The sequence below is a fragment of the Chiloscyllium plagiosum genome, unplaced genomic scaffold (genome assembly GCF_037043375.1).
Source record: "Chiloscyllium plagiosum isolate Xiang-an unplaced genomic scaffold, Cpla_swu_hap1 HiC_scaffold_45, whole genome shotgun sequence".
Classification (NCBI taxonomy): Eukaryota; Metazoa; Chordata; class Chondrichthyes; order Orectolobiformes; family Hemiscylliidae; genus Chiloscyllium; species Chiloscyllium plagiosum.
The window spans coordinates 14,843,449-14,857,335 of record NW_028270183.1 but is presented as its reverse complement, the minus strand read 5'-3'; the positions used below and the strand labels follow the sequence as shown (position 1 = coordinate 14,857,335).

At 45.5% G+C, this 13,887-nt stretch overlaps 1 protein-coding gene across 11 annotated transcripts in view; it reads right to left on the bottom strand.

Annotated features, from left to right (window-relative positions):
• kank2 (KN motif and ankyrin repeat domains 2) overlaps window positions 1-13,887 on the bottom strand; it is a 173,802-nt gene that overhangs the window by 17,047 nt on the left and 142,868 nt on the right. For all 11 annotated transcript variants that reach the window (XM_043694832.2, XM_087983392.1, XM_087983393.1 and 8 more), the window contains 2 exons: window positions 10,500-11,048; window positions 495-582 (listed from right to left, as the gene is read on the bottom strand). In XM_043694832.2, the coding sequence (XP_043550767.2) occupies window positions 495-582; window positions 10,500-11,048 (637 nt within the window). The remainder of the gene's footprint in view (window positions 1-494; window positions 583-10,499; window positions 11,049-13,887) is intronic.

Here is a 13,887-nt window from a genome sequence, read left to right as displayed (position 1 = left end):
TGGCTAGCTAGCCTCAACCTAACGTAACCAGCTACCCTCATTTTAACCTCCCCGGTACGCTTCAGCAAACCTTTCACTACATCTTCAGTGAATCTACCCAGGTGGCCCATAATAATCTGCACAGATCCCCCAAACTAATTGTTCCCTCATTCTAACATCAGCAGTTATCCCAATTCTAACCTACACTGAATACTGCATTCTAGCATCCCCATCAGCCCCTATTCTAACACCATAATGATGGAAAAAGTAAGAGAATTAGGATTATTTAGACAGTCCTCAAAAAGGGCTGGCAGGCACAATGGGGCGAATGGCCTCCTGCATAATAACATTTCTTAAGAGGAGTAGCTAGCTCCCTATCGTGTTGCTTCTGATTTTACATAATAAATCAGACACTGAACTGGAGGCAAACAGAGGAGGCAGACCGTGAACTTATTGCTCAGTGTTGTAAGAGGGGATAGCAACTGGGGAGATCAATAAGCAGCAAGCTAGCGTACCACATCTTTGTTTGTGAACCTGTCAGGATCGTTCAGATGTTTCTGCAGAGTCACGCAGGCCGACACCAAACCCTCAGTCAGCTCAAACCTGAAAGCAAGAGAGTGACAGCTCAGTGAGGAAATAACACAGGAATTTGTACCATCACTTTCTGACAAAAAGTAAATATCTGTCAGCACCTGTCCCGCATTGAGTGCCCCTCAACACCGGGGCCATTATTAACCACATAATTTCTACCATAAGGGATTTAATTTATATAGCACCTTATACATCCTCAGGGCCTCCTGAAGCGCCAATCTGGTATTTTAAATTGTAGCTACTGCTGCAGTATTGAAAATGCAGCAGCCAATTTGTGCACAGTACGATCCCACAACAGCAAAATGATAATATCCAGATATTCTCATGTTATTGACAATTCTGGTGTTGATCACATTAATGGTCTGATTCACTAAAATCCTCATACACACAGACTGAAAAAACAGCTATTGTGGTGCATGCTTGTATTATGTAACTCTGAAACTAAGAACGTAAAGATTAGCTCTAGCTCTATGCTTTGCAAGCTGGCTTTCTTGTGTATAACAGTTCCTGAAAGGATAACTATTGAACACAGCATTTCCTGCTTGTCTTTAAAATTGTGTCATATGACCTCTACTGTTCACCTGAGAAGGCAGGCTATGTCTGGACATAAAATCCTACTCAAAGGACAGGACCTCCAGCATACAGTCATAAAGGAATAGAGTCATACAGCATGAAAACAAACCCTTCAGTCCAACCAATCCATGCTGACCATGTTCCCAAACTAAATTAGTCCCACCTGCCTGCTCCTGGCCCATATCCCTCCAAACCTTTCCTATTCATGTTGTGAAACTTGAAAGGGTTCAGAAAAGATCTACAAGGATGTTGCCAGGGTTGGAGGATTTGAGCTATAGGGAGAGGGTGAACAGGCTGGGGCTGTTTTCCCTGGAGCGTCGGAGGCTGATGGGTGACCTTATAGAGGTTTACAAAATTATGAGGGGCATGGATAGGAGAAATAGACAAAGTCTTTTCCCTGGGGTCGGAGAGTCCAGAACTAGAGGGCATAGGTTTAGGGTGAGAGGGGAATGATATAAAAGAGACCTAAGAGGCAAATTTTTCACACAAAGGTGGTATGAGCTGCCAGAGGATGTGGTGGAGGCTGGTACAATTGCAACATTTAAAAGGCATTTGGATGGGTATATGAGTAGGAAGGGTTTGGAGGGATATGGACCGGGTGCTGGCGGGTGGAACTAGATTGGGTTGGGATATCTGGTTGGCATGGACAAAAGGTCTGTTTCCATGCTGTACATCTCTATGACTAGGGACTTTCTGAGTATGAAGTAAATTAATGCCATGATCCATTGGTATGAAACCCCTTCGCTGACCCACAAAGTTAATCCACCCGCACATGTCCTCACACATCCTCTGGGAATTCCACCACAAATTCATGAGCAGATGGATTTGGGATATCAACACCGTGGTCTGAATTCGAATAGTAATGACTTATTTATGTTGGGTCAGTCTTAGTAATATTTTATGGCATAAACTGCTTAGATCTTTGTCCTGAGTTATCTGGTTCATTCAAAGGCAGGTGGGAATGGGAAACATCTAACTTCTGAAATAAGGACATATCTTCACAGATAAAATAAAAATGAAAATGCTGGAGATACTCAGCACATCTACCAGTGTCCTTGGAGAAAGGAACAGTGGTAATATTTCAGGCCATTGTGGTACATTGCCAGATGACGGTTCCTGGTGGAATTTGCCACCTCCATCAGTGGGTGGTATTAAGTAAGGAGTGTTTGAGGTAGCTCAATCCTCATTTGCTTCTGCTTTGTCTTTGGCCTACTCAATGATTAGTATTAGAGGATACACCACCAGAGACCCAAAGATTATTGTTAGAGGGCATACTTCTACAGACTCAGTGATTAGTGTTAGAGGGTATACCACAGTAGACCCATGATTAGTGTTTGAGGGTATACCACTGTAGACCCAATTATTAATATTAGAGTATACACCACTGTAGACCCCATGATTAGTGTTTGAGGGTACACCACTGTTGACCCAAATGATCATTTTTAGAGGTTACACCACTGTAGACTCAATGATTATTGTTAGAGGGTACACTACTGAAGAGGAGAAAGTGAGGTCTCAGATGCTGGAGATCAGAGCTGAAAATGTGTTGCTGGAAAAGCGCAGCAGGTCAGGCAGCATCCAGGGAACAGGAGAATCGACGTTTCGGGAATGTCGATTCTCCTGTTCCCTGGATGCTGCCTGACCTGCTGCGCTTTTCCAGCAACACATTTTCAACACTACTGAAGACCCAATTATTGTGTTAGAGGATACACCACTGTAGACTCCATGATTAATATTAGAGGATACACAACTGTAGACCCAATGATTAGTGTTAGAGGATACACAACTGTAGACCCAATGACTATTGTTCGACGGTATACCACTGTAGATCCAATGATTAGAGTTAGAAGATATACCACCGTAGACCCAATTATTACTGTTAGAGGATACACCACTGTAGACCTCATGATTATTGTTAGAGAGTACACCACTGTAGATCCAATGATTATTGCTACAGGATACACCACTGTAGACTCCATGATTAGTGCTAGAGGGTACACAACTGAAGACCCAGTGATTACCATTAGAGGATACACCACTGTAGACTGCTGATTAGTGTTACAGGGTATGCCACTGTAGACCTCATGATTAGTGTTAGAGTGTACACAACTGTAAACCCCATGATTGGTGCTAGAGGATACACAACTGAAGACCAATTATTAATGTTACAGGATACACCACTGTAGACCCCACGATTAGTATTTGAGGGCACACCACTGTAGACCCAAATGATTATTTTTAGAGTTTATACCACTGTAGACTCAATGATTATTGTTAGAGGGTACACCACTGAAGACCCAATTATTAGTGTTAGAGGATACACCACTACAGACCCAGTGATTAATGTTAGAGGATACACCACTGTAGACCCAATGACTAATGTTAGAGGGTATACCACTGTGGATCCAATGATAAGTGTTAGAGGGTATACCACTGTAGACCCAACTATTAATGTTAGAGGATACACCACTGTAGACCCCATGATTAGTGTTAGAGGGTACACCACTGTTGATCCAAATGATCATTTTTAGAGGTTATACCACTATAGACTCAATGATTATTGTTAGAGGGTACACTACTGAAGACCCAATTATTGTGTTAGAGGATACACCACTGTAGACTCCATGATTAATATTAGAGGATACACAACTGTAGACCCAATGATTAGTGTTAGAGGATACACAACTGTAGACCCAATGACTATTGTTAGACGGTATACCACTGTAGATCCAATGATTAGTGTTAGAAGATATACCACCATAGACCCAATTATTAATGTTAGAGGATACACCACTGTAGACCTCATGATTATTGTTAGAGGGTACACCACTGTAGATCCAATGATTATTGCTACAGGATACACCACTGTAGACTCCATGATTAGTGCTAGAGGGTACACAACTGAAGACCCAGTGATTACCATTAGAGGATACACCACTGTAGACTGCTGATTAGTGTTACAGGGTATACCACTGTAGACCCCATGATTGGTGTTAGAGTGTACACAACTGTAAACCCCATGATTGGTGCTAGAGGATACACAACTGAAGACCAATTATTAATGTTACAGGATACAACACTGTAGACCCCACGATTAGTATTTGAGGGCACACCACTGTAGACCCAAATGATTATTTTTAGAGTTTATACCACTGTAGACTCAATGATTATTGTTAGAGGGTACACCACTGAAAATCCAATTATTAGTGTTAGAGGATACACCACTGCAGACCCAGTGATTAATGTTAGAGGATACACCACTTTAGACCCAATGACTAATGTTAGAGGGTATACCACTGTGGATCCAATAATAAGTGTTAGAGGGTATACCACTGTAGACCCAACTATTAATGTTAGAGGATACACTACTGTAGACCCCATGATTAGTGTTAGAGGGTATACCACTGTAGACCCAATTATTAGTCTTAGAGGATACACCACTATAGACCCCATGATTAGTGTTAGAGGGTACAACACTGCAGACCCAGTGATTAATGTTAGAGGATACCCCACTGTAGACCCAATGATTATTGTTAGAGGGTACAATACTGCAGACCCAGTGATTAACATTAGAGGATACACCACTGTAAACCCCATGATTAGTGTTAGAGGGCATACCACTGTAGACCCAATGACTATTGTTAGAGGGTACCCCACTGTAGACCCAATGATTAATGTTAGAGGGTACACCACTGCAGATCCAATGTTAAGTGTTAGAGGATACACCACAATAAACCCAATGATTAGTGTTAGAGGGTACACCACTGCAGATCTAATGATTAGTGTTAGAGGTTACACCACAATAAACCCAATGATTATAGTTGGAGGGTACACCACTATAGACCCAATGATTAGTGTTAGAGGGTACACCACTGCAGATCCAATGTTAAGTGTTAGAGGATACACCACAATAAACCCAATGAGTGTTGTTGGAGGGTACACCACTGTAGACCCAATGATTAGTGTTAGAGGGTACACCACTGCAGATCCAGCGATTAACATTAGAGGATACACCACTGTAAACCCCATGATTAGTGTTAGAGGGCATACCACTGTAGACCCAATGACTATTGTTAGAGGGTACCCCACTGTAGACCCAATGATTAGTGTTAGAGGGTACACCACTGCAGATCTAATGATTAGTGTTAGAGGGTACACCACAATAAACCCAATGAGTATTGTTGGAGGGTACACCACTGTAGACCCAATGATTAGTGTTAGAGGGTACACCACAATAAACCCAATGAGTATTGTTGGAGGGTACACCACTGTAGACCCAATGATTAGTGTTAGAGGGTACACCACTGCAGACCCAGCGATTAACATTAGAGGATACACCACTGTAGACCACATGATTAGTGTTAGAGGGTACACCATTGTAGACCCAAATGATTATTTTTAAAGGATACATCACTGTAAACCCCATGATTAGTGTTAGAGGGTATACCACTGTAGACCCAATGATTAGTGTTAGAGGATACACCACTGTAGACCCCATAATTAGTGTTAAAGGGTACACCTCTGCAGACCCAATGATTAGTGGTAGAGGGTATACCACTGTAGACCCAACTGCTTATTTTTAGAGGGTACACCACTGTAGACCCTATGATTAGTGTTAGAGGGTACACAACTGAAGACTCAATTATTAGTCTTAGAGGATACACCACTATAGACCCCATGATTAGTGTTAGAGGGTACACCACTGCAGACCCAGTGATTAATGTTAGAGGATACACTACTGTAGACCCAATGATTATTGTTAGAGGGTACAACTCTGCAGACCCAGTGATTAACATTAGAGGATACACCACTGTAGACCCAATGACTATTGTTAAAGGGTACACCACTGTAGACCCAATGATTAGTGTTAGAGGGTATTCCACTGCAGATCCAATGTTAAGTGTTAGAGGATACACCACAGTAAACCCAATGATTATTGTTGGAGAGTACACCACTGTAGACCCAATGATTAGTGTTAGAGGGTACACCACTGTGAACCCCATGATTAATGTTAGAGGATACACCACTGTAGACCCAATGATTAGTGTTAGAGGGTACACCACTGCAGACCCAGTGATTAACATTAGAGGATACTCCACTGTAGACCCCATGATTAGTGTTAGAGGGTATACCACTGTAGACCCAATGATTATTGTTAGAGGGTATACCACTGTAGACCCAATGATTATTGTTAGAGGGTATACCACTGTAGATCCAATTATTATTGTTAGAGGGTACACCACTGTGAACTCCATGATTAATGTTAGAGGGTATACCACTGTAGACCCAATGATTAGTGTTAGAGGGTACTCCACTGTTGACGCCATGATTAGTGTTAGAGGGTACACCATAGTAAACGCAATGATTATTCTTAGAGGATACACCACTGTAGACCCAAAGGTTAGTGTTAGAAGATACACCACTGTAGACCCAACGATTATTGTTAGCGGGTATACTACTGTAGACTCCATGATTAGTGTTAGAGGGTACACCACTGTATACCTAATGATTATTATTCGTGGGTATAACACTTAGATCCCATGATTATTGTTAGAGGGTACACCACTGTAGACCTAATGATTAGTGTTAGAGGGTACGCTACTGTAAATCCAATGATTAATGTTAGAGGGTATACCACTGTAAACCCAATGATTATTGTTAGACGGTACATCACTGTAGACCCCATGATTAGTATTAGAGGGTACACAACTGAAGACCCCATGATTAGCGTTAGACGGTACACCACTGTATATACCATGATTAGTATTAGAGGGTACACCACTGTAGACCCAATGATTAGTGTTAACGGATAAACCACTGTTGATCCAATGACTATTGTTAGAGGGTGCACCACTGTAGACCCAATGATTAGTGTTAGAGGATTAACCACTGTAGACCCAATGATTAGTGTTAGAGGATTAACCACTGTAGACCCAATGATTAGTGTTAGTGGGTACACCACTGTAGACCCAGTGATTATTGTTAGAGGGTATACCACTATAGACTCCATGACTATTGTTAGCGGACACACTGTTGAGTATGTACAAAAATTTAAAGGTAAAATACAGCAGCTGCTGACAATCTGAAACAAACACAGAGAATGCAGGAGAAATTCAGCAGGTCTGATAGCATGTTTGGAGAAGAGAAACAGAGTTAACACTTTGAGTCTGATATGATTCTTCCTCAGAACAGGTCTATAGCTGTCCTGTTCTTAGATGACAAAAAGGTTCATTGCATGAATAGCAATTATTACAACTACATTTGGTCAGGTACAGTAACTAGGAATTTAACGAGCTGGTACATATACATGTTATTTCTGAAAGCTAGAGTAGAATTTTATGTCCACACATACTCTGTATTGAACCCAATGCTGTACCTGTCCTGGGAGTGTTTGATGGGGACAGTAGAGAGGTACCTTTACTCTGTATCTGATCTTGTGCAGTGTTTGTCCTATGAGTGTTTGATGGGGACAATATAGAGAAATTCTGGATCAGTGGTGCTGGAAGAGCACAGCAATTCAGGCAGCATCCGAAGACAGGCAAAATCGACGTTTCAGGCAAAAGCTCTTCATCAGGAATAAAGGCAGAGAGCCTGAAGCGTGGAGAGATAAGCTCGAGGAGGGTGGGGGTGGGGAGAGAGTGGCATAGAGTACAATAGGTCAGTGGGGAAGGAGATGAAGGTGATAGGTCAGGGAGGAGAGGGTGGAGTGGATAGGTGGAAAAGGAGCTGGGCAGGTCGGACAAGTCCGGACAGGTCAGGGGATCGAGTTGCTGGAGGTTAGAAGCTAGGATGAGGTGGGGGAAGGGGAAATGAGGAAACTGTTGAAATCCACATTGATGCCCTGGGGTTGAAGTGTTCCGAGGCGGAAGATGAGGCGTTCTTCCTCCAGGCGTCTGGTGGTGAGGGAGCGGCGGTGGAGGAGGCCCAGCACCTCCATATCCTCGGCAGAGTGGGAGGGGGAGTTGAAATGTTGAGCCACTGGGCGATTTGATTGATTGGTGCGGGTGTCTCGGAGATGTTCCCTAAAGCGCTCTGCTAGGAGGCGCCCAGTCTCCCCAATGTAGAGGAGACCGCATCGGGAACAACGGATACAATAGATGATATTAGTGGATGTGCAGGTAAAACTTTGATGGATGTGGAAAGCTCCTTTGGGGCCTTGGATAGAGGTGAGGGAGGAGGTGTGGGCGCAGGTTTTACAGTTCCTGCGGTGGCAGGGGAAAGTGCCAGGATGGGAGGGTGGGTCGTAGGGGGGCGTGGACCTGACCAGGTAGTCACGGAGGGAACGGTCTTTGCGGAAGGCGGAAAGGGGTGGGGAGGGAAATATATCCCTGGTGGTGGGGTCTGTTTGGAGGTGGCGGAAATGTCGGCGGATGATTTGGTTTATGCGGAGGTTTGTAGGGTGGAAGGTGAGCACCAGGGGCGTTCTGTCCTTGTTGCGATTGGAGGGGTTGGGTCTGAGGGCGGAGGTGCGGGATGTGGATGAGATGCATTGGAGGGCATCTTTAACCACGTGGGAAGGGAAATTGCGGTCTCTAAAGAAGGAGGCCATCTGGTGTGTTCTGTGGTGGAACTGGTCCTCCTGGGAGCAGATACGGTGGAGGCGGAGGAATTGGGAATACGGGATGGCATTTTTGCAAGAGGTAGGGTGGGAAGAGGTGTAATCCAGGTAGCTGTGGGAGTCGGTGGGTTTGTAGAAGATGTCAGTGTCAAGTCGGTCGTCACTGATGGAGATGGAGAGGTCCAGGAAGGGGAGGGAGGTGTCAGAGATGGTCCAGGTAAATTTAAGGTCAGGGTGGAATGTGTTGGTGAAGTTGATGAATTGCTCAACCTCCTCGCAGGAGCACGAGGTGGCGCCAATGCAGTCATCAATGTAGCGGAGGAAGAGGTGGGGAGTGGTGCCGGTGTAATTACGGAAGATCAACTGCTCTACGTAGCCAACAAAGAGACAGGCATAGCTGGGGCCCATACGTGTGCCCATGGCTACCCCTTTGGTCTGGAGGAAGTGGGAGGATTCAAAGGAGAAATTGTTAAGGGTGAGGACCAGTTCGGCCAAACGAATGAGAGTGTCGGTGGAGGGGTACTGTTGGGAACGTCTGGAGAGGAAAAAACGGAGGGCTTGGAGGCCCTGGTCATGGCGGATGGAGGTGTAGAGGGATTGGACATCCATGGTGAAGATGAGGCGTTGGGGGCCGGGGAAACGGAAGTCTTGGAGGAGGTGGAGGGCGTGGGTGGTGTCTCGAACGTATGTGGGGAGTTCCTGGACTAGGGGGGATAGGACAGTGTCGAGGTAGGTAGAGATGAGTTCAGTGGGGCAGGAGCATGCTGAGACAATGGGTCGGCCAGGGTGGTCAGGCTTGTGGATCTTGGGAAGGAGGTAGAACCGGGCAGTGCGGGGTTCCCGGACTCTGAGGTTGGAAGCTGTGGGTGGGAGATCTCCTGAGGTGATGAGGTTCTGTATGGTCTGGGAGATGATGGTTTGGTGATGGGGGGTGGGGTCATGGTCAAGGGGGCGGTAGGAAGAGGTGTCCTCGAGTTGGCGTTTGGCTTCAGCGGTGTAGAGGTCAGTGCGCCAGACTACCACTGCGCCCCCTTTGTCCGCTGGCTTGATGGTGAGGTCAGGATTGGAGCAGAGGGATTGGAGGGCTGCGCGTTGTGAGGGTGAGAGGTTGGAGTGGGGGAGGGGGGTCGACAGGTTGAGGCGGTTAATGTCCCGGCGGCAGTTGGAAATGAAGAGGTCGAGGGCAGGTAATAGGCCAGCGCGGGGTGTCCAGGTGGATGCAGTGTGTTGGAGGTGGGCAAAGGGGTCTCTACAATATAGAGAAAGCTTTACTTTCAGTTTAAAAGAGTCGAGGGAACTTTACTCTGTATTTAACCCTGTGCTGTACCTGCCCTGGGAATGTTTAATAGGGCACTCTCTCTCTCGAGAGAGAGAGAGACTTGCTCTGTATCTAACCCATGCTATATTTGTCCCAGGTGTGCTTGATGAGGACAGGGTAGAGAGAGCTTTATTCTGTCTCTAACCTCGTGCTGGATTTGACCTGAGAGTGTTTGATAGGGACAGAGAAAGGAAGCTTTACTCTATACCCAACCCCATGCTGTCCCTGTCCTGGGGACGGTCTACAGAGAGCTTTACTCTGTATCTAATCCCGTACAGATACTCTGTATCTGTCCCTGTCCTGGGAGTGTTTGATAGGGAGAGTGTAGAGGAAGCTTTAATCTGTTTCTAACCCTGTGCTGTCCCTGTCCTGTGAGCGTGGATGGGAACTGAATGAAAGACATGGGACCCTGAAACTTTACAGTACTGTGCTTGCTTACATATTTCCATAAAAATGAAAACCGAGAAGTTGTTTACGTACGTGCTGGTGTTTGCTTCCCTCTTCAGACTCACTGTTTCAGGATGAGGAACCTTTGCTGGGTTGTCCTCTCCTTCCTTGACTGGTGCCTCTGGTTTCCCTTCCATTGTCTGCTCCATCTCCTTCACATACTCCTTGCTCCCTCCATACTGCACCTTCTCCTCCCTTTCTAAGCTTGTTGTGTGCTGTGGTGGAGTCAGCACATTCCCGCCTTCCTGGGGACTCTCAGCTGGAGTACCCTTCGTCAGCGCCTCCTGCACACTCTCTGCTACTATCTGCACAACCTCTGCAGGAGTCCTCTTGCTCAGAGTCTCTTCCACTGGCTCCAATAGTGTCTGCTTAACTTCAGTTTCCTGCACAGTTCCAGCAGGAGTCTGCACACTCTCTGTTTCCTGCACAGTTCCAGCAGGAGTGCTTTTGCTCTCTGCTTTTTCTGCCTGCTCTCCTGGGAGTCTCTCGCTGGCCTCATGGTAATCGCTTTCCGTGCTCCCGTCATCTGACTCACTCGAGGAACTCTCCGTACTGGATTCTTCCGAAGATGTTGACTCATATCTATGAAAAAAGAAACTGATGTTCAGAGGAATTTTCTCAAATGTCTCTCCACTCCACCAATTACCCAACTGTGTCCCACTCAGTTCTGGTCACTCTACCATAGAAAATATTATATTAAACTAGAAAGGGTGCAGAAAAGATTACCAGGATTTACCGGGACTGGAAGGCTTGAGTTATAAGGGGAGGCTGGATTGGTTGGGACTTTTTTCCCTGGACCATAGGAGACTGAGGGGTGACGTTATAGAGGTTTATAAAATCACCAGGGGTCAGATAAGATGGATAGCTAACAGCTTTTCTCCATGGTGTAGGGGACCTAAAACTAGAGGGCATAGGTTTAAGGTGAGAGGGGAGAGTTACAAAAGGGTCCAGAGGGGCAATCTTTTCACGCAGAGGGTGGTGAGTGTCTGGAACAGTCTGCCAGAGGTAGTGGCAAGTACAATTCTATCATTTAAGAAATATTTGGACAGGTATATGGTTGGGATAGGTACAGAGAGATATGGACCAAACGCAGGCAAATGGGATTAGGTTCATAGCGTAAACTGGGTGGCATGAACAAGTTGGACCGAAGGGTCTATTTCTATGCTGTAACCCTCCAGAAGATCCAAAGCAGATACATATGGGTAGAATGTAATTTTGAAAAAAAAATTCGTTTGTGGGACATGGGTGTGGCTGGCTGTGCCCAGCATTTATTGCCCGCCCCTAGTTGCCACTTGAGAAGGTGGGGGTGAGCTGTCTTCTTGATCCGCTGCAGTCCACCTGCTGTGGGTTGACCCACAATGCCCTTAGGGAGGGAGTTCCCTTTGGAACAACTGTCTGTATCCATTCGTATCCATTGAGCCATTCTTCATTTTCAAACATGGACAGTGACTGCCAGCATCATAATCAAGTCAACGTCGTCCACATCTCTGTTTGTTACAAAGGGGTTACTGGCTTTTCAATGCTGGCCTTATCCTTATAACCTTCAATTTAACTGCAGTGTTGGGAAAATGATAATACAGAACAAAGTTCATGGTCTTTGAACGCGTGGGTTAACTGAGGAATGTGGGTGTGGAACCGCTGAAGGGAAACTGTGTTCTGCTAACTTGAATGGTTGTTTTGATGTGCCAACAGAGAGGGTCATGCAGATGACGCAGTGTACCTGGACTTCCAAAGGCGTTTGATAAAGTGTCACATGACAGGCTCAATAGCAAAGTTCAAGTCCATGTACAAAAGGGACAATGACAGCATAGATAAAATTGGCTTAGTGTCGGGAAGCAGAGTGGTAGTGTCTGATTTATTTTTCGGAGAGAATTTGACTACACTGTGGGTTTCCCTGGGGGTTGGCATCAGCACCACTGCTCTCTTTGACCTATGTGATTGACCTAGACTTTGGCTCACAGAGCACAATTTCAACATTTGCAGTTGACTTTAAACTTGGAAGTTTTGGGAGCTGTGGGAAGAATACTTTTATTTATTCATTTTGTGGGATGTGGACATCATTAGCATTTATTGCCCATCCCTAGTTGCCCCTTGAGAAGGTGGGGGCGAGCTGCCTTCTTGAACTGCTGCAGTCCACCTGCTGTGGGTTGACTCACAATGGCCTTAGAGAGGGAATTTCAGGATTTTGACCCAGCTACAGTGAAGGAACCGCGACATATTTCCAAGTCAGGATGGTGAGTGGTTTGGAGGGGAACTTGCTGGGGGTGGCATTCCCATGTATTTGCTGCCCTTGTCCTTCTAGATGGAAATGGTCATGGGTTTGGAAGGAGCTGTCTGAGGATCTTCGTGGTGAATGTCTGCAGCACATCTATGGTTCACATTGCTGCTACTGAGCGTTGGTGGTAGCGGAAATGGATGCTTGAGGATGTAGTGCCAATTGACTGCTTTGAACTGGATAGTGTCAAGCTTTGAGTGTTGTTGGAGCTGCACCCATCCAGGCAAGTGGGGAGTATTTCATCAGACTCCTGACTTGTGCCTTGTAGATCGTGATTCGCTCTCAAGTTGAAATAGACAGAACAGTGGAATGGAAGTTGTAATTGGGCGTTGAAATTGAATGCATAGAACTATGATGATTTTGGAAGGAAGAAGATGGAAGGTAATATCAAATAAAAGGGGTACAGTCCTTGAGGATGAGAGGGTCCTGAGGTGCAGAAGAGATTTATGAGAATGGTCCCTGGGGAATTTCAGTTATGAACATAGATTGGAGAATTTATACTTGGAGAAGTATACTTAAGAGGGAAATCAGGACGGCAAAAAGGGGACATGAATAGCTTTAAAAAGGGGCGGCACAGTGGTTCAGTGGTTAGCACTGCTGTCTCACAGCATCAGGGACCCAGGTTCAATTCCAGCCTTGGGTGACTGCCTGTGTGGAGTTTGCACATTCTTCCCGTGTCTGCGTGGGTTTCTTCCGGATGCTCCGATTTCCTCCCACAGTCCAAAGATGTGCAGGTCAGGGTGGATTGGCTGTGCTAAATTGCCCATAGTGTTAGGTGCATTAGACAGAGGGAAATGGGTCTGGGTGGGTTACTCTTCGGACTGTCGGTGTGGACTTGTTGGGCTGAATGGCCTGTTTCAACACTGTAGGGAATCTATTCTAATCTAACTTGGGACTGTTTTCCTGGGAGGACCGACCTGATTGAAGGATTCAAAATCATTATGGGTTGGAGCAGAATTAATAGAGAAATAAACATTCCAACTTGCAAACAGATTGACAGCCAAAGGGCACAGATTGAAAGTAACTGAGAAAGAGAAGTAAAGTCAGCAAGGGTGGAAATCAGCTGTGGAGGGAACTCGCTAGTTATTAGGTGACGTGGTCTATCTGAGACAGGCTTAAAAAGCACCAGTAGAAGCCAAGGAGCTT